Genomic DNA, 21,973 nt, shown 5'->3' with positions numbered 1-21,973 from the left:
GTTTCCCTCCAGACAAACCACTTCCTTGATAATCCCCCCAGGTGGTTCACTCCTTTCTGTGTTTGATATGAATAGGGCAGATAACTGCTTTCTCATTGGGAAAGATGATTGCTTCCTGACCCTGGTTGGCTAAACATGGAAGGCCATCACAGAATTCCCTGGTAAAATTTCCTATAGTGCTTGACCACTCTGTTTTCCAGATGTTCATCAGTTCTCTTTGCCTTTAAAAAATGAAATCAGAAACCCCAGATAAAGCAAAGGCAGCATGCTGGAGTGACCTCTTGAAATGCCTTGCCTTTATCCCCCCAGATCAACTTTCTTTGTTCCCTTTTGTCTTTAAAAAAATCTGTTGGGACTATCAGTGTTTAGGGATGTCTTGGCAGGATGGGCTTCTGTAAAGTCTTCTTCAGCCTATTCCATCACTACTGCCTTTTTCCTCCCACCCCCCACCATTTTCTTTTCTTCCTTGCATCCCTGTTCTCCTACTATCTCCCCCCTTTCCTCTTGCCTATTACTTATTCCCCCCATGTAACAGCTTACCGTCAGAATTCTCCCATCCCTGTAGTCCATGGACTTTCTCACTCCTCACTCTTCTTTTTATACACACACGTGCATACACACACACACACATACATACACACATACATATATACATATACATACACACATATCTATATCTATATCTGGCCCTTTCCTACCTTTTCTGCCTTAAACTTTACTCCTTCCATGCAGTCTCTGATCTAGCAATGATGGTCTACTTTACAGAAAATACCTTCTCTAAGCTTTTTCACTGACTGTCCTGCACATCTGGAATGGTCTCCCTTTTCAACTCTGCTCCTGGCTTCCCTGGCTTTCTTCAAGGTTCAGCTCAAATCCCATTTTCTACAGGAAGCCTTCTCAGTCTTGCCAGCTTTTAATCCCTTCCTCTCGGATTACTATCTCTCTACTTTGTATATAGCTTGTATTTACCTAATTTCATGTTTCTCTCCCCATTAGAATGTGAGCTCCCTGAGGGTAGGGGCTATGTTTTTGCTTTTCTTTGTATCCTCAGTGCTTAGCTTACTTGGTACCTGGTGAGCAGTGGATGCTTAATAAATGCTTCTAGACTGGTTGACGGGCCCATGTTTATCTGTGTGAGTTTAGTGTATGTTGGACTGAGTGCTTGCCCACCTTGTTCTGATCTGCCTCAAGCTATTATCTCTTCAAAGGCAGAGTCTTTTCCCACCCTCTCCTTCCCACAAAGTGTGGACTGGCACTGAATAAAAGATTTCCCCCCATAATGATGGTCAAATGTTGTCTTTTAATTTGATGCCAAAAAAAATCAGCTTTGAATAATCAGTGCCCATTGTCTGTCCTGGGAATTTGGACATTGTGGAAACCTCTGGAGGAAATCTTTCCACGTCTGCCATGCCCAAAGTGCTGTTCCTCCTGGTCAGGGCTGCTGCCTGCAGTGCCCATATGTGGGAAGGCCCCACCATCACCGGTGGATGAGGAGGGGGCAGAACAATTTCCCAAAACTTGAGCCCCTTGTATGTAGTCACCAGCTAATGGCTTCTTGGCCTCAGACTCAAAAAGGGCCAGAACATCTGGTGACCGAGCCATCTTCTCCCTGCTTCCTCGGGTCAGAATGAGTGTGTGTATGTGGGTATGTGTGTGTGCGCGTGTGTATGTGTAGGGAGGGCACTGGGCACAGACCAAATGCTTCATTCATCCCTTAGGAGCAGAGCCCATTCCTCTGTGCCTTGTGGCTCAAGAAATCCAAAGAACATGAGGAAATTGGCCAAGTCAGCCAGTAATTGGCTGAATTCCTGGCTCCATCATTGGGGTCCCAGAGCGGCAGAGGAAAGCCCACAGATGCCATGGCCTTGGGGTAATCTGTACCCTGGGATGTGGGCTTTGGATCCCAAACAGACTCCCAGGAAGCCACCCTTGAGATGGACCAGGGTGTAAATTTTACAGTGGATTTATCTACATGTTGGGGCATTAACACAAGAAGTCCATACATGCTGAAGATGTGGCTGCCTCCCAGTGAGGGGAGCTGTCCTAGGTGGCTCAAATAGGAAATAGAGTAGAAAAGGCACATGATTCTTTATCAGAGGAGTTGTGCACCAATCCAGTAATTTAAAGCTGAGGAATCATCTGTCCAAAGAGGGTTCTCTTGATATGGTGGTTCCCTTTGAACTCCACACAGGGTCAAGAGGGTTTTCCATTGCTCTGTAGAAGTATGGCTGCCAGGAAGCCCAATGGCTGGTCCCATCCTGGGCCAGAGATAGTGAATGAGACCTCTTCCTTCTTGGTGTCCATGGCAGGAGAGCTGTGGGGCCAGTGGGGACCCCAGGCTTGGTGATCTAATCCTTAGTAAGCCACCCTTGTCTCCTTCCCATAGTTTTTCTCACCACTAGGTCTGGGAAGAAGAGTGAGAAGGATATCCTTTCATGAGGAGAGTAAGAGGGTTCCCCATCAGTGTCGCCCATGTTTAATCCAGTTTCTAATCATCCATTTTTGTCCCGAGCACCTCTGCACCACCAATCGGAGACCAAAGTTAGCCTCCTTGGACATCTCCACTTCCAGACACCGTCCTGTGTCTCTGCTCACAATGGGGCCATTCTGGGGTGGGGAGAGGAGACGGAAAGGAAATAAAGTTAATGAGGAGGACCTCAGGTAATTCCCTTCCTAGAGGAGGTACATACACGTGGTGGTGGTGGTCATAGCTTCTTGGGAACAAAGGCACAGATGACTAAGTGATTTATGCTGGTGATCCCCTGCCTGTCTCTCTGTCTCTTTAGGATACTATGCCCACACTCACATAGTTAGTATTCCTTCCACCTCAGGTAGTCTATGAGTCATTGAGCTAACTCAACAAATAAAATTCCCTGGTCCTCTTTCTCTCTAGACAGATCACTTCCTTGCGAATCCCCAATGTGGTTCACTCCTTCCTGCCTTTGGCATAAACAGTGCGGATAACTGCTTCTTCATTTGGAGACTATGAAGAGGCCTCTGGGGGAAATGGAATGTCCCATCTCAGCTTCCTGTCCCTCTGCACAAGCACAGCTACCAGGCATGTTCAACCACAATTTTTCAGGCCAGCTACCTTGGGTTCAAAAGACTTGCTTCAGGGAAGAGATGCAGGCATAGATGCAACCCAAGGTTGAATTTATGACTATAAGGGGGACATAGACTCTAACTAGGTCCAACTTAGCTCCCTTAGAGACCCCAATCATGTTGGATGAAGGAACTGAGCATGTCTAGTCTGGAAGCCTGGAGGAGGAAAGGCTCAGAGTGTAGGGAATAGAATTGTTCCATTTGGCCCAGAGGTCCAAACCAGGAGCAAAGGGTAGAAACAGCAGAGACTTAAAGTAAGGAACAATGTCCTCACAGTGAGAGCTATCTGCAGATAGAACGGACTGCTCCTTAAATGTCTTCAAGAAGAGGCTGGGTGACCACTCATCGAGTATATTAGAGTGCGGATTCCTTTTGCACGTGGGTTGGATTAGATGGCCAATGAGCTCCTTTCACATTCTCAAATTGTGTGATTCTATGATGCTGTGAGTCCGAATCATCCCCTGGCTAGTTCCTGCTCTGCTGGGATCCTTGAAATCTTCTAGGAAGTCACTTGATCATTAACATGCCTCAATTTCTCTATATATGTGCAGTCATCCTGGATACTATCTTATGCTTAACTTGAAGTTGTTTCTTCTCTGCCCTGATCCAGGTCTGCCCTGGCTCCCATAACAGCTGTCTAGATTTGATGGGAATAGTCCCATGTCTTTGTCTGGGCAGGTCTCTCCTGGCTGAATTCCTCTCTGAGTGCTAGGAATTGAGGATACTTGTCTGGGGACCTGAGAGTTTTCATCAAAGATAATCATGAAGGGGGCATGACACAGTGAAACAATGCTGGATTTGGGGAGCTCCCAGTGCCCCCGCCCCCATACCTCAACTCTTACCTGGGTAAAGTCCCAGAGTCTCTGGGCAGGGCGGGACACATCCTCACATTTCTTCAGGGTGGGTGTCCGACCTTTCCCATCATCAATGAGACACTTGGAGTCTGGCAGGAAGGCAGTGGAACCTAGGGGCCCCAGCTGGAGCAGACCCTCAGCACTATAGCGTACCAGCTTGGGTGGGGGGAGAATGAGAGAGAGAGAGAGAGAGAGAGAGAGAGAGAGAGAGAGAGAGAGAGAGAGAGAAAGGGAGAGAGATTAAATTGTGAAGAGTCTAACCCAACGGGGCAGAAGCATTTCCCCTCTTCTTTCTAAGACTCTGATTGGTTCTTAGTCCGTGGATGTCAAATATTGATTGCTTACTTCGGAATTCGACCATCTCAGAGTCAAAAGGGACCTCAGAGGTCATCTATTCCAACCTGTCTATGAGTAAGACCTATGATTTCATTGGAATGGGGAATTATCAGGTGAGGAAAGTTCCTCTACCAATGTAGGTTGGCATCTTCTCTGTAATTTAATCATCATCATCATTATTAGCAGCAGCGGCAGCAGCAGCATCACTCATGTTTGTACATGTGCCAGGGACTGTGCTAAGTGCTTTACAATTATTATCTCAACTCATTCTCACGACAACCCTGAAAAGTAGGTGCTATTAATAATAATAATAAAAATAATAACTCATATTTATATAGAGCTTACTATGTGCCAAGCAGTTTACAACTATTATCTCAATTGATCCTTACAGCAACCCTGAGTGGTAGGTGCTATTATGCCCATTTTACAGATGAGGAAACTAAAGCAAATAGAGGTTAAATGACTTGCTCAAGGTCACATGGCTAGTAAATGTTTGACGTTAGATTTGAATCCAGGTCTTCCTAGCTTCCTAGCTTCAGTTATCGATTCATTATGTCCCTCTTTAAAAAACACAGAACAAAAACAAGAATCAGAACCACCTGATAGCTAACCTTTATACCACTTTTACATACATAATTTTATCTGATCTTCAACAACCTTGTGAGGTAAGTGCTATTATTATTCTCATTTTCCAGATGAGGCTGCTGAGGCTGAGGGCAGTTAAGTGACTTTGCCAAACAAATTAAAACAAAGGTCATTGAGTATTGAATTAGAAGAATGATAGGCAGTATGGTATTGTGGAAAAGAGCAATGGGTTTGGACCTCAGTCCAAATCATGGTTCTCCCGCTTTACAACCCAAATGAACTTGAGCAAGTCACTTCCCTGGTCTCAATTTTCTCATCTGTAAACTAAGGAGGATCGGACTAAATGATCTCTGAGGTTTTTTCCAGCTCCAAATCTATGCGATTTGGACTGTGGTCTTCTCAGGTGTCCTTGAGATTGAATTTCCTGCCAGTTTGCAGTTCTTGGCCAATTAGTGAATTCTACTTATCTTTCGTATTTTCATGCTTTGCAGTGAGCACCCTGTAAGGTACAATGAAAAGATTGCTGGTTCTGGTATCAGAAGATCTTAGTTCAAATCCTGCCTCTTCTGTTTAGAACCTGAGTGACCTTTGGCAAGTCACTTAACCACCACAGGCCTCAGTTTACCCATTTGTAAAATGAGGTAAGTAAATCCATTGGCTTCTGAGAGTTTGAGGTGTGGGTGGAGTAACTGTCAGTCAGTCAATAAACTCGGTGTTCACAGGAAAAGAGGAGCGTGTTTTCTTGGCTTTCTTTGAATGCCCCAGCATCTTTCATTAGGAAACACAGCTTCCCATCAATATGTGAGTCAGGCCAGGCCTCTAGGGGACAAGATGTTATCTGGCATCATATCTGGGTCTTAATAACTCTGCTGGAGGTTATGGAAAGCCACAGCAATATTCACTTTTATAAGAGCAGGTTATTGCAAAATCAATCAGCGTGACATATACACCCAGGTATCTAAATAACAATAATAACATTATTATTATTATTAATAAACACAGGTAGTTTATGAAGTGAGGAACAGGAGATTAAATTCAACACCCTCCCCTCCTGCCCAGACACAGGCGTGAGTGATTTAGCTTCTAATCAAACTCGTGTGTTTGTGTGTGTGTGTGTATGTGTGTGTGTGTGTTTTAAGTAGGTTCAAACTCGCCCAGCATCTTGGTAAGTGCTATTGGCTTTAATTAAAAGCTTCCAAATGACAGTCATTCATTTTACTGTGTGTTCAAAATAAACCATGCTTTCTCTGGCTCAGAGCTTTAGCATTGGCTGAATGGCATAGGACTTGGGATCTTTGGCCTGAGTTCCATTAGGGTGAACTAGCTCCCAGATATAGGGCTGCTAGGTGGCACAGTGGATAGAGCTCCAGGCTTGGAGTCAGGAACATTCATCTTCCTGAGTTCAAATCTGGCCTCAGACACTTACTAGCTGGGTGACCCTGGACAAGTCACTTAAGCTTGCTTGTCTCAGTTTCCTCATCTGTGAAATTAGCTGGAGAAGGAAATCACAGACCACTCCAGTATCTCTGCCAAGAAAACCCCAAATGAGGCCACCAAGAGTCAGACACGACTGGAAAGACTGAATGAAGTCAACAAAGCTCTCAAATGGATCTTCTGAGACCTTGGCTGTCATATTGGGAATGGGGTTGGGGATGAGGATGAAGGGCAGACTCTGGCTGGAACAAGGAAGTCTCGGCATGACTTAGAATCAGAGGACCTAGGCTCGAATCCTAACACTGCCCCTGTAATTCCTTATCTGTAACATAAGGGAAAAGGAAGAAAACAAGTCTGTATTAGTATCTACTATCAGAGAGAAAAGAACTCATTGAGAGAAAAGTCAGGATCGCTGATATAGAGCTTGAAGTGACCCTATGGATCATTTAGTCCAGCTCCTCATCTTACAGGTAGGGAAAGTGACTTGCCTAAGGTCACTGAACCCAAGTCCTGTGACTCCTGAGGAAGAGATCGTCCCACTGCACTGCACCGGATCTGCAGTCAGAGAACCTGGATTTAAGTGCCATCTTTGCCACTTGGTCCCCCTTTGACCTCGGCCAAGGCTTCTCTTCTCTGTAAACCTTTGGTAGTGTTTCTGTAAGTCAGTCAACAAGCATTTACAAGTGCTTACTATGTGCCAGGCATTCTGTTAAGTGCTAGGGATACAAAGAAAGGTGAAAAATTCCAAAAGCAAGCAAAGTAGTCCCTGCTTTTTAAGCTCATAGTCTAATGGGTTGAGCAAACCCTTTGCAAGCAGCTATGGAATGGGTGGATGAGAATAATTTGTTCCCATGGCCATGAAGGTGGCTGAAGTAGGCACTGTGGAGCACTTAGAGCTTGGTCTGACATTGAAGACGCCAAGGTCATCCACTGTATCCCGGGCTATCACCAGTCATCTTGATTTTTGTCTTGCCCCTGGACTTAGATGACGCAGGAAGAGAGAGTGTCACAACTTCACCCAACTCTGCCTCACTTAAGTCCAACTCACAAGCAATTCAAGACATCCCTCTTGATGTCATTGATCCTTTTCAAAAATGAAGTACAAGCAACAAAAACAAACAAGAGATATACATGACACACGGGAGGAATGATGCTAGCATTAAGGAGAACTTGGAAAGCATTCTCGTAAAAAGTAAACCAAGCAGAATTACATTAATTTAAGCGAATGATGAAAAGGATGTGGGCCAGGATGGTGGCAATGTCAGAGGAGAGAAGGGGGTGTGTATGTAAGAGATGTTATGAAGGTACAAATGATCTGACCTATGATTGTATGTATGTATGTGTGTATGTGTATATATATTATATATACATATATATTATATATATATTATATATACATATATATTATATATATACATATACACACACACACACACACACACACACACACACATATATATATATATATATACATATATATATATATACATATATATATATATATATATATATATATATGGAGAGAGAGAGAGAGAGAGAGAGAGAGAGAGAGAGAGAGAGAGAGAGAGAGAGAGAGAGAGAGAGAGAGAGGAGGATTGAGCCTGGGTAACTGGGAGGATGTTAGCACCTTCAACAGTAATAGAAAAATTAGAATGAGGGGAGGGCTTGGAGTGAAAGATACTAAGATCGGGTATTGATATGTTGAGTTTAAGATGCTTATAGGACATCCAGTTCAAGTTATCCAATAGACCATTGGAGATAGGAGACTGGAGGTAAGGAGAGAGGATAGAGGTGGATAAATAGATCCGGGAATCATCTGAAAAGAGACGATAACTAGTAATAATACTAATAGCTAACATTTATATAACACCTACTATGTACCAGGTACTATGCTAAGCACTTTACAATTATTTACAATTATTTTCTCTTTTGATCTGACAACAACTCTGGGAGGTAGGTGCTATTATTATCTCCATTTTACAGAAGAATAAATGGAGGCAAATAGAAGTTAAATGATTTGCCCAGGGTTACATAGCTAGTAAATGTCAGAGGCTGGTTTTCTACTCAGGTCTTCCTGACTCTACACCCAGTGCTTTATCCACTGAACCACCTAGTAGCCCTTAATTGAATCCATGGGAGCTGAGATCATCAAGGGAAATAGTTTAGAAAGAAAAGAGAACAGAGGGATAGAGCCCACACAGGTAGCAGGAGTGATCTGGATGAAGATATAACAAAGAAGAATGAGAAGGAAAGGTCAGTCAGGTAGGAGAGAACCAGGAGAGAGCAGTGTTATGAAAACCTAAAGAGAAGAGAATGATTAGCAGGGTCAGAGGCTGCAGAGAGGTCAGGAAGAATGAAGATGGAGAAAAGGCCATTAGGTTGGTGATTTATAACAAAGAAGAATGAGAAGGAAAGGTCAGTCAGGTAGGAGAGAACCAGGAGAGAGCAGTGTTATGAAAACCTAAAGAGAAGAGAATGATTAGCAGGGTCAGAGGCTGCAGAGAGGTCAGGAAGAATGAAGATAGAGAAAAGGCCATTAGGTTGGTGATTAAGGATTCTGCAAGCTCGTGGGCAGATCCTCATCTCAGAGGATGGGGTGGCTGAACCCTTGTACGCTTGGCCTGTGGACGACTCCTCATAGGGACCATCTTCAATGGCCAGGACTTCATGGTGAGATGTTTTCTGCTTGCTAAGTCCACATAGATAGGGTCTGAGAAAGCCCTACCAAATTCCACTCCTGTTGTGGAAAGCATTATTGTAAGCTCTAATGACTCAGAGCTACAGCTAGTCTGGCTTCCATCTGTTCTGGTCCGTAGGGAAAGAAGAAGAGGGCTAAGTGCAGAGACTGACTTGCTGGGCTGGTGGAGAAATGTAATTTTCACCCAGAAAATCAGCAGCGATTGTGTCTTGTTCCTGTTACAAAACAGATTATATGCAGCTTCGGAAATGGGCAATTATTTTTACAGTTGGCCGAATGTGGTTGCCTGCTGTCTAGGAGGGCATTAAGAATGGAGGGAGACACTGCTAGGGAGGCTTAGTATTTCTCATCATACTTGTTCTGATCCACAATTTGACTTAATTCAATCCAACCCAATAGGCATTTATTAAATACCTACTATGTGTTAGGCACTGTGCTGGTCACTGGAGATGTTCTTATTCAGTCATTTTCAGTTGTGTCGACTCATTATGACCTCATTTGGGGTTTTCTTGGCAAAGATACTGTAGTGATTTGCCGTTTCCTTCTCCAGCTCATTTTACAGATGGGGAAACTGAGGCAAACCGGGTTAAGTGACTTGCCCAGCGTCACACAACTACTAAATGTCTAAGGCCAGATTTTAACTCAGGAAGATGAGTCTTCCTGTCTCCAGGACCAAATGAACACTGTTTCTGCCCTTTAGGAGTTTACATTCTACTTAGAGAAACATCATGGAAACAGATAAGAAAGAACAAAATAAATGCAAAGGAAATATTAAGCAATCCTCTCCTTCCAAGAGTGGAGAGAAAGGACAGGGCAGAAGTGCTAATCGAGGAAGCTAAATTTGAATAGAGTGCTGGACTTGGAATCAGGAAGACCTGAGCTCAAAACTTACTTCAGACACTTCCTAGCTGTGTGACCCTGGGTAAGTCACTTAATCTCTGTCTGCCTCAGTTGCTTTATCGATAAAATGAGGGCAATAATAGTGCCTCCCTTTCAGAGTTGTTGGGAGGATCAGATAAGATAATATTTATAAAGTTCTTTGCAAACCTTCAAGTACTATGCAAATGCTAGCTATTATTATGTGGTGATAATGAAAGGCTTCATGTTGGAAGTGGTCTTCCATGGAGCATAGGATTCTGAGAGGACGGGGGAATTCCTTCTCGGCATGGAAGGCAACCTGTGCAAAGGCATAGTGGAAGAAGAAGGAATGTACCACAGGGAGAACAGAAGAGGGACCTCTTGGGCTGGAATATCAGATATACGTGTCCACAAAGAGTTCCCACTGTTGGTTGACTGATGGTAGAGCGATGATGATGATGAATTTTCCGGGTGTATGTCACTTTAAAAAAATTGAGCCTGTGATTTAGTAGCAAAGGGGGTCCTTATGAGGAAAATCCCTCTACCAAAGCAGGTCAGCATCTGCCCTGCCAATTCTAGCCTGAGAGTTCCCTGAGGCACTGGGGGACCCTTGCCTGGAGTCACACAGACAATTTGCAGCAAAAGCAAGGCTTGAACCAAATTTTCTTGACTTTGAGACTAGCTTACTCTCTGTTTATACTGTGCTACCTCCCATGTAGACATTCTATTTCACTTAATACTTCCACATTCTTCAGATGATTTATTCTTGTTAAAAAAAAAATTGTAACGCTGGGCCAGCTAGATGGTGCCATAGTACATAGAGAGCCTTGAGTCAGGAAGACTCATCTTCCAGAGTTCAAATCTGGCTTCAGACACTTACTAGCTGTGTGACCCTGGGCAAGTCACTTAATCCTGTTTGCCTCAGTTTCCTCACCCATAAAATGAGCTGGAGAAGGAAATGGCAAACCGTTTCAGTACCTTTGCCAAAAAAAAATCCCAGATGGGGTTATGAAGAGTTGGGCATGACTGAAATGACTGAACAAATAATAATAACAGCTGGTACATAGTGCTTTCAGGCTAAGTAAGCCCCTTGCCTCCTCATAAATGTGTGAGTTCTGCTGGTGGACAATTATTGAGCGTATCACATGTGGTGGAAAAGAGAGCCTGGATTTGAATCCCAGTTCTCCTACTTACTGCCTGTGTGACCTTGGACAAATCTCTTCCCCTCTCTGGGGTTTTATTTTACTGTGTAAAGAGAAGAGGGTTGGATTCAATGATCTCCAAGGTCTCTCCCAGCTCAAAATGCAATCACCCCCATTTTACAGATAAGGAAACTGAGGTTGGTAGTGTTGAAATGATTTGTCCAAGACCAAAAAGTAAGTGGGCAGAGGCAGGGCTCAAACTCAGATTCTTTGACTCCCAATGCGATGGTCCTTCTGCTTGGCTCATCCTTTGTGACGTAATTAGAAATGAAAGCTTCCTGAGGGCAAGGACTGTTTCATTTTGGTCTTTGCCTCTCCAGTCTCTCTAGTAGTACCTGGAACATAGTAGGCAATTAATAAATGCTTGTTGATTGACATTTTTATCTCCATTTAGCAGATGGGAAAACAAAGAACTGGAGAAACAACACAGGAAGTTGGTAGGAAAGCAAGGGCTAAAATTTAGGTCTCCTGACTTTCAATCCAGCTTTTCCCACCCTATGGTGTTTTAGGTCAGCTCTAGGGCCCCTTTGATAGGATATGTGTAGATTCAACATGTCTATTTGCCATTTCCCTCTGAGAATATTGGCTGAAATGTGTATGACTTGAGTCTAGGTGAGAAAAGGACAATACCATATGTTGGGGCTGTTTACCTAATTCTAGCACATTACATTCATTGGGCCCTATAACTGTGGTGCCAGGATAGTGACCGTCTGATGGAGAGCTATAAACAGGGCAACCAGGGCTTTATCCTAAAGGGCAGACATTGAGTGGGGCATGCTTTCTCCTTGAGAAGGTTTCCACCCTCACTCTCTTGCATGGCTCCAAGTCAACAACTCTCTCCCAGGGTTCTATCATCATCACGTCGCCTTTTTCCAGGGAGCCCACTCCCCCAATGGGAGCAAGAAGTTCACCAGCTTCCTATCCATAACCTTGAGGTTTCCAGAGAGTCACGATTCCACTTCCACATTTCCAGAGGAATTTCAGTCAAGATCACAATTGAGAACTCGGTCTGTATTTTTAAAATGGAGGACCTGCATCTTAACATCATAACTGAGATGAGGCAACAGGGATTGGAGCTCTAAATTGCTGTTAGTTTCAAATCAAGGTGGTGGATGGGCCCTTGGACACTTCGAGAATCAGGCAGTGATGCTTAAGGGCTTCCATTTTCTAATGAGTGTTGAATATCACACAGGAGAGGAAACCGAGATTCAGAGACAGCTATTGTCTCACACCCGTGACTGAGCCCAAGCAGCAGGGGACCAATAAGAGGTGATGGTTTCAGAAAAGTGGATTATGAAGTGTCTGAGTGATGAGGCTAAAAAGCAAACTAATATCCCAGCCTATGGCCCAGTTTGGCACCCGGCACATGGAAGGTAGCTGGTTGAATGGATAGTGATAATTATAGGAAGTGATTTATACACAGCCTTTTAGTGTTGGCAAAGCAATTACAAATATTTGATACATTACATATAATTACATACATCATTTGATCCTCACCACAACCATGGGAGGCAGGTGCTATTATTTTCCCCATTTTACAGATAAGGAAACTGAGGCAGACAGCAGTTTAAGTGACTTGCCCAAGGTCACACAGCTAAGTTTTAATTCAGCTCCCCAGGTCCAGTACTCTGTCCACTTTAGCATCTAGCTGCCTAGAGAGGCTTTACCCACATAAGAAGCATGAGGGGGAAGTTGGAAGACTTGAATGGGATGGGTTAAATTCTATTGTCTACAACAGGCACTTAGTGCAACAAATATTTATCAAGCCCCTTTAATGTCACAGCTAATGCGATGTAATGCCCTGAAAATAAAGTTACTGGGACTCTGCAGCACCCGATTTCTCATTGTTCATGGAAGCAATAACTGTCTAGGCCTTGGTTGGATCTAATTTATTAGAGCTAAAAACAGTGTCATGAATGTCCAGAAGAACAATTTGCAAATTAATTTTGATTCTTTTTCCAAGGCAAACCGCACAAATAAACAAGCTAAGCCTTGATTCTAGTCATTAGTAAATAATGACAATAATAACACCACAATAATATAGCATTTTGAGATTAAAAAATACTTTCCCTAGTAAACGCAAGTAAGTTTTGCATTTCACAAATGTTATTTTATGGTTTTTTTTTTTACCTGGAAGCTAGGCTTAGCCAACATACTTGTGTCCTGACAACTCTGCAAAAATAAGCTTACGTGCTGAAGGCCCTACTGGTTCTTCTGCACCCTTGGGACCTTTTATCTCTTAGCTTGCATGGAGATTCCAAAACTCAAATGATGCTTTTTTTTTTTTGCAAAAACAATACATGCCCTTGATGTGACAGGGCACCCTTGCTTTGCAGTAACTTGGCTTTCATGATTTTAAAACAATTTTATCAAATAATCTTGATTAGACATCTATGAGGATATGGCTAAACTGCACAGGTCCTTTGTTGGGCTTCCTCTCATTTTCAGAATCACCAATCTGGAGAGAATTGAGACTCATTTCTTTCAGATTTCTCCTTGGAGAAAGGTTTAATGAACTGAACTCTGAAAGCCTCTCAGTCTCCAAGACCATACTGGGAAACCAATCCTAATCTTTACCAATGAAATTTATGTACAGTGCAGAGGCTCAATCCATACCTTGCCATAAGCACTTGAATAGTATTCATTACCAAATAAAAGCACAGTATAGCATGGGAGGGACAAGTGACTCTTGCAAAGTTTCTCTCTAGAGTTATTACATTTTTCAAATCCTTCAACTCCATTACTAGACAGATACCACAGAGATCAAAGGTGAAGAAAGGCTATCTATCAATCTATCTACCTGTCATCTGTCCATCTAACCATCCATCCATCTGTCTATCTATCTATCTATCTATCTATCTATCTATCTATCTATCTATCTATCTATCTATCTGTCTGTCTGTCTGTCTGTCTTATCTATCTATCCTATCCACATGCATATGCAGAAACACAAACCTATATGCATAGGTGTAGTTATCTATATAGAGATATTTGTGCTTATGTGTACAGATGGATCTCTCTCCACATTTCTATATGTATGCATCTATAGGCATATCTCTCTAAAATACAAACATACACATATATACAAATACATAAAGACATATTTTTGTATACCCAGATAGCTATATCTACATACACATTTGTATATGTATAGCTATATCTCTATACATGTGTATTCATAGATTTGTACATATACATTGGTATTCATTCTATGTTTTTGACATCTGTGGTATTATGTCCGGTAATGGAATTTTAAAGTTGAAAATGTGAATAGTTTAATAACTTTAAAGAGAGACTTTTCAAGAATCACACATCACTCCCATTCTATACTGTCCATTTATTTGGCATGTGTGTGTGTATGTATGTATATATATATGTGTGTGTGTGTGTGTGTGTGTGTGTGTGTTTGTGTATATCCAATACACATGTATGGTATGTGTATACCAAAATATTCTTAGTAGCACTTTTTTTCTAGCAGAAAAAATTGGGAAGGAAGTTGAGAACTCACTGATTGGGGAATGACTGAATGAATTGTGGCATGCGACGTCATTGTGTGGCAAGAAACAGAGAATATGAAGAAATCAGAGAAACCTGGGAAAACCCAGTGTGAACTGATGCAGACTGAAGAGAACATAGTTTGGAGAGTAATATATTGATTACACAATACAATGATCACAACAATGTAAATCCATCCATCCATCCATCCATCTCTCCCTCCCTCCATCCTTTCATTCATCCATTCATCCCTCTATCCATCCATCCCTCCATCCATCCATCTATCCATACAGTAGATGATGGGTGAATTCAGATAAAAGGCAGTGATCAATCTTGGTTCTAGAGGACTGAGTCGTATGGTGGAAAAAGTGCTTTGGAGTCAGAGGACCTGTGTTCAAATCAAGGTTCTGCCATTCATTGCTTATGCGCCCTCAGTCATATTACTTCATCTCTCTGGCCCAATTTTACTCATTGGTAAAATGAAGGAATTAGACTAAATGTTCCTTAAAACCCTTTCCAGCCCTTGATCTATTATTAGTTATCACTCCCTTTCTTGCACTCTACAATCTAGCTTAACTCTCCTTCTCTCTGTGTTTTACACATGCCACTCCATTTTGCATCTCCATGCTTTTCTCTTGGCCACCTCCTATACCGGGAGTGGATTTCTGCCTTAGCATTGTCTCATTGAGGGGCTCTCTTTCTTTGAGAGCCAGTTCAAGCATTCTCATCTCCATAAAATCTTTCTTGATCCCTTCAACTACTAATATCCTTCATCCCTCCTTGCCTACTTTGTATATATTTGCATTTATTAACTTTACGTTTACACTATATTTTTAATATGCACTTCTTGTCTATCCCATTAGAATGTAAATGATTGTTCCACTCTTTGCAAAAATATTGTTTCACTTCTTGTACTTGTATCCACAGCACTTAGAACAGTGCCCAGAGCACAGTAGGAGCTTAATAAATACTTTAAGATTCTATGATTCCTTCCAGTTTTTAATCTATGATCCCATGAAAGATGGAGAAATACCCTTTCCTTCTCTTGATAGAGAGATAGGGGGCACCAAGCACTGAATGTTGAAGACGCTACCAGATGTAATCATGGTGCACATTTATTTCACATGACGATTTTTCTCTGTGATGGGGAGGGTTCTATAAGTGGGGGTCAGGGCTGGAAATATTAAGAAATGTTTGTGCTGAAAAAAAAAAGGCTTACCAAAAGGAGAACTTGAAGATCCACGGATTTAAAGCTTATAGATTAGATGAAGTAACGTGTAAAATGGGGCTGTTACAGGGCTTTCCAGCTGTGTAATCACCACACCTTGTATATCTTAAAGTGCTATATAAATATTAGCTAATATTATACCACTATAATAATAGTAATATTATATCATGATATAATTGTTATATATGATATAATATTATTATATAATACTATATTATAAAACATCTAGTTATATTTATAGCCTCTTCTAGCTATAAGAATATAAATATAATATAAATTATTAATTTTGTACAAAACCAATATTAATTAATATTGTATTGTATTACTTAACATAATACTACAAATAATGTTACATTGTATCATTATAATATTATTATAGCTGGAAGAGACCTTAGAACTCATCCAGCTGAACACCCTCATTTTATGGATAGGGAAATGGATGACCAGGAAAGGGCCATGACTTGACCAAGGTCTTTCAGTTAGTAAATAGCCGAGCTGAGATTTGGACACAGGTCCTCTGGTTGTCAATCTGTTCAGTACCTCACAATGCACAGTGACAATCCTAGGATTCCTCACACTTGTTTCCAGCTCTGCTCTTGGGGGGATAAGTCATGGCCTGAAGAATCTCCTGCACCTATCCTCTCAGCACCCCCTGTCCCTCCCCATCTGCAAGGAATGGGCAATGTGCAATAGCTACTTACATATGCATCCATGTGTGTCCTCAGAGAGTAAGTCCCTTCCCATTGCCAAGAGTTGCCTGGCTGCTGACATCCTGATAGCTGAAAGTAGCTTTTAATCTCCACTTCCTAGAACTTGTGAATCTGCCCAGACTAATTTTCAATCAAGAGAGACAAAGTGTGAGACTGTCCACCTGTTTATAGAACTGCCAAAGGCATCAGCTGTGAAGATGGAGTTTGACAGACTGGCATTAAACACTGGCTGTGTTGCCCCTCTGCCTTCCAGGAGTGTTTGAAAGGAAATTTTCTCAACAAAGACTTCGCCTTAAATAAAAGCTGACCAAAATGTGAAGAAAAGGAGAAAAAATGTTTGCTGTTTCTCTTTTGCTCAGAGGCATCCATTCCTTGAGCTCTGCCTTCTTTGCTATGGCAAGCATGTGTATGCACATCTGTGAGAATCCCCTCTACCAGTGGTTATACAGGCTCTGTTTTAAAGTTTTTAATGAAGAGGTCTCAGTCCCTCCCAGGCATCCTATTCCCCTTTTGGACGGCTTAACTCATTAGGAAAACTTTCCTGATGTTCAGTCTAAATTTGTGCCTTTGCAAGCCCCTCCTCCTCCCCCCTCCTACTGTTAGAGGGGACTAAGTAGCACATTGGATAGAGCTCTTGGCTTGGAGTCAGGAGGACTTGAGTTCAACTCCGGCCTTCTAAGCTGTGTGACCCTGGGCAAGTCACTTAACCTGTGTTTGCCTCCCTTCCCTCATCTGTAAAATGGGGATAATAATAACACACCTACCTCACAGGGTTTCTATTAGGATTAAATGAGATACTATTAGTAAAGTGATTGGTACAGTGCCTGGTACATGCTAGGTGCTTAATAAATGCTCAGTTCCTTCCTCCCTCTAGATGTGCTCTTTGGGGTGAAACTGAACCCAATTATTCCCTTTTCCACACAACAGTCCTTTGAATATTGTAAGAGAACTATCAGCTCTCATTCTCCCATGTTCCCCATAAGGTTTCTCTTCTCTAGTCTAAACACGCCCATGCAGTAGGTATACAAGAGACCACACAATTAAAGGAGATGTGCTTTAACAAGGAGGGGCTGATTACTTATTTACATATCTGGGACAATGCCTGGTATCTGCTGGTAATTTCATAATCTTATTAAACTCATAGATCTTTTTCCCTTGATATCAAGCTTAACTCTAGCCCTGGACCTTATACTCATTGCTCTCCCTTCCACCCTCGGGGTCAGACAGAAAAAGACTATTTCTGTTTCTTCACAGCAGTCATTCCAATTACTTGCAGACACTTGCTATGCCATCCTGGAATTTCTTTTGCCTGGGCCAAGTATCCTCAGCATACTTGATTCTCATATGGCATGATTTTGGGATACTTCAGCATTTTTGTCACCTTTACCTTATCAAGTATCTTCTAAAAATGTGGACCTAGGACTGATTGGAGACTCCAGGTGGGGTCAGACATGTTGGAGGATGGCTGGGCCATCTTGTCCCACATTCTGAAAACTATGGCTTGCTTAATGGAGTCTAAGATCACATCTACTTTATTGGTCAGGCCTTGAAGGTTGGATAGGGATTGGGTAAGTGAAGGGCCAAGGATGAGGATAGGATTGCCAGCAATCGATGCTGTATGAATCTGCCTTACAAAGAGGCTTCTAACCTTCATATGGTATGATTTTTGACCAGACTTAAATCATAGGCTCATAGGAACATTAAAGGCTTTGGTATCTAATGCCCTCACTTTACAGATGGAGAAACTAAGGTTCACAGGGATTAAGTCACTTGCCCAGAGATTACACGGTTTATAAGTGTGTCTGAAACAGGATTCAAACCCTGTTTCTCCTGACTCCAGATATAAAACCTAATGCACTATGACATACCTGCCTTGTCTTCTGGTTAGAGATGATTACAAAATCATAGATTTAAAGATGGAAGGGACCTTTGAAGTCATTATTTCCACCTCCCTCATTTTACTAATGAGGAAACTGAGACCCAGAGAGGTTAAGTAATTTGACTAGGTCGTAGAGCTAATACATGTGTCTGAAGCAAGATTCAAACCCAGGTCTTCTTGATTCCAAGTCACAACTCCACATTTGCCCAAATCCCTCTTCCTATCTCTTCACCCACTAGAGCCCTTCTCCATGGCAGAAAAGTGGCTAGAACCTAAAGCCAGGGAAATGTCACGAGATGAAAATCCAGATGTTTCAAGTAAGGCTGATCTCAGGCCAATGATGGATGTTTTCCTTTCCTTTCTTTTTTTTTTAATGTTTCCTTACCATTTTTATCAAGTGGGGCTGCCACCTCCCAATGCTTTGAATTAGGGCTGTACAGCTGTGGTCCTCACACTGAATTAATTGTGTAACTGGTAGTGGAGAAGATACAAGTTTTTCAGCTGTGTAATCATTAAATTAACTTGGAGGCAAGTGACTAACTCCAAGTCATGTTTATCTGCAAAAAAAAAAAATGTCCAGCTTAGATAAAAGCAGCTCTTCTCTGATAGGCTAAGCCCCATTCAGGCCACTGCAGAATTCCAATGAGAAAAAGACATAAGAATGTGCAGTGGGAGGATCTGGTGGATTAGTTTTCCCATCAGCCACTCTTCCTCAGGTGGAGATCAGTCTCAGGCAACGAGCACATTCCTCTTTAGGGAGAAATAATGATGCATCAGAAAGCACAGAAGAGGCCAGTGAACCTTGATATAGAATTGGAATAGCTGAACCCTAAGGGCATTTTGCCTAAAGGGATAATGATTGTGCAAGAGAGGGGTCTAAGATGCAATAATCCCCCTTATCGTGGTGTTCCCAGCAGAGCAGCCAGAGAGAAGGTTGTTTTATATTTGAAGATGGGCTATGTTTAGAGAGGATGAAGAACACCCTACCTCTTCTCAGCATGGCATGTCTGAGCCTCTGGGTTCTTTGCTTCCAGAGGGAGAGACCATGAAGGATGAAATGAGGGAATGGTTCAGGAGTGAAGAGGCTGTATCTATTAGCTACAGCAGGGTGCTTCTAGGATGGCCTTCCCCATGGAGCTGTTTCTCTTCTTTCCAACCCTATCCTATCCTCAATCCCAAATGAATCCCCAAGCTTCTCTGAAAGTTTCATTCCATAAGGGCTTTTGTTGGTGGACAAAGCATTAGAGAGAGAACATATAAAAACTAGCAAATTCCTGCTGCAGGCTGGTGAGTTTGAAAGCATCATTTATTCATTTCTCTTCTCTCCTTATGTGAACTGGCCTTGAACTGGAGTAATGTGGACAGGTTCAAACTAAACAATAAAGCTATGTTCCTTAGTAAGTCAACAGTCAACAAACATTCAAGTGCCTACTGTGTGCTAAGCACTGCAAAATGCCAGGGATGTAGAGAAAGGTCAAAACACTGTGGCTGCTCTGAAGAAACTAATAACGTAATAGGAGAGACATGTTCTTGTAAATGGAAGGCAGTCTCAGTAGGATGGCACTGGGGAGGAGGAGAGGGGGCAGGACAATAAGGGGTGTGTGTGTGTATGTGTGTGTGCACTAAGAAAGGTCTATAGAAGGTGGTAATTGAGCTGAGTTTTAAAGGAAGCCAGAGAAGCTAGGAGGGGAAGGTGATGAGGGACAGAATTCCGTCCTTGGGGGGAGAGCCAATGAAAATGGACAGAGCCTGGGAGACATTTTCCTTTCCTTTCCTTTTTTAAAAAATGTTTCCTTACCATTATCTTTTTAAAGCTTAGGAGACAGTGACATGTGAGGAACAGCAAAAACATAGTTTGCTAGACAGTTGAGTGTGGAGATGGGGAATAAAGGGTAAGGAGATTGGAAACATGGGAAAGAGATTGGGAAGATTTTTAAATCTCCAATGGAGGATTTTGTATTTGATCTTGGAGGTGAAGGGGAGACGTTGGCGTTTTTTTTTTTTTTTAGTAACGGCATGATGTGGTCAGACCTATGGTTTAGGAAAATCATAGCAGCTGAGTGGAGAGTGGATTGGAGTGGGAGAAATTTAAGGCTGGAAGACCAGCTAGGAGGCCATTGCAATAATTTAGGTGAGAGGTGACGTGGGCCTACACCGGGGCTATTTGAATGGAGAGAAGGGGATATAAATGAGAAATGTGAAAGCAGACATGACAAGATTTTGCAACAGATTAGAGAAGTGGGGTGAATTCAAGAGAGTTGAAGATGACCCTGAAGTTGCCAGTCTTTGTGACTGTGAAGAGGGTGGTCTTCTCAGCAGTAAAATTGAAGTTCCAGATGGGAAAGAGTTTGAGGGAAATGCTGAATTCTACATTGGACATGTTGAGTTTGATATTCCTAGCAGACATCCAGATACCAGTTGGTGATGTGGCACTCAGGAAAGAGATTAGGGCTGGATATAGGGGATCCCAAAAGTCTTTGTGTAGTTTCGAGCTTCAACAGCTGAAAACTGTATATAGATCTGAAAATCATTTGCATAGAGATGATAGTTAAATCCATGGGAGCTGATGAGGTCACCAAGTGGGATAGTATAGAACAGGGGTTAATCTTTTTGCTGTCATGGACCCCTTTGGAAATCTGGAGAAGCCTATGGACCCCTTCTTAGAGTCAAGTTTTTAAACACATAAAATAAAATACATATGATTATCAACAAAAGCAATTATATTGAAATATAGTTATCAAAATATGTCTTAAAAGACCCAGTGTCACAGGTTAAGATCCCCTGTGTACAGGGAAAAGAGAAAAGCATCCAAGGTAGATTATTGGATATCCAGGAGGTGTGAGCTACGTGAAGATCCAGGTAAGGACACCGAGAAGGAATGGTCAGGTAGACAGGAGAGGTCAATGCCACAATAACCCAGAAGGGAAAGAATATTCAGGAAAAGCGGGTCAGTGATAGCATCATGGTTGTTTGCATGTTGACTCTTCCATTTAGAAGGTGAGCCCCCTGAGGGCAAGGACCATGCTTTCGCCTTTCTTTGTATCCCTGGCACTTTGTATGGTACCTAACCTACAGCAGGCTTCAGAGAGGTGAAGAGGGATGAGAAGTGAGAAAAAGCCACTGGATTTGGCAATTAGACTATCAGCATCTTTGGAGAGAGAAGTTTCAGTTGAATGTGTTTGGTAGCGTTGAGTTTGGCAATTTAAGCCACAGTATGGGGAAGTTTTTGTGGAAAAAATCAACTTCAGTCTACCCTACTTGCATCATTACCTTATATTGTTACTTGGAAGAACCTGAAGCCTGGAGATTACAGGGGTTCATTCTAACAGAACTTGAACCGGTAACCTTCTGGTCTATAGAAAAAACGGCTCCCGCTGTAGAATTATCCACACAAGTTTTGACAGGCTCCACAAATTGGATTTCTTCAAGGGCAGCTCATTTGCATCTAATTTAGCAATTCCATTTTGTTATCACAATCGAAGGCTATTCAGCTAAAATTCACTGGGAAAGTGTCAGTCAAGTATCTCTTAATGAGACCACTAAAGGTGGAAGAAGGGAAGGGAAGTCAGGCGCTTCTCTACTTTGTTGTAAT

The 21,973-nt window shown here is 42.2% G+C and overlaps 1 protein-coding gene across 1 annotated transcript in view; it reads right to left on the bottom strand.

Annotated features, from left to right (window-relative positions):
• Positions 1 to 1,282: 1,282 nt before the first annotated feature.
• Positions 1,283 to 21,973, bottom strand: part of GALNT9 (polypeptide N-acetylgalactosaminyltransferase 9) — a 285,945-nt gene continuing 265,254 nt past the window's right edge. Inside the window, exons 10-11 of the mRNA XM_021004317.2 lie at positions 3,945 to 4,112; positions 1,283 to 2,607 (exon numbers count right to left, since the gene is read on the bottom strand). Of these exons, the coding sequence (XP_020859976.1) occupies positions 2,461 to 2,607; positions 3,945 to 4,112 (315 nt within the window). The 3' untranslated portion in view covers positions 1,283 to 2,460. The remainder of the gene's footprint in view (positions 2,608 to 3,944; positions 4,113 to 21,973) is intronic.

This window comes from Phascolarctos cinereus, unplaced genomic scaffold (assembly GCF_003287225.1).
Source record: "Phascolarctos cinereus isolate Bilbo 61053 unplaced genomic scaffold, phaCin_HiC Scaffold_4;HRSCAF=312, whole genome shotgun sequence".
Taxonomy (NCBI): Eukaryota; Metazoa; Chordata; class Mammalia; order Diprotodontia; family Phascolarctidae; genus Phascolarctos; species Phascolarctos cinereus.
This window is presented reverse-complemented; position numbering and strand designations above follow the sequence as displayed.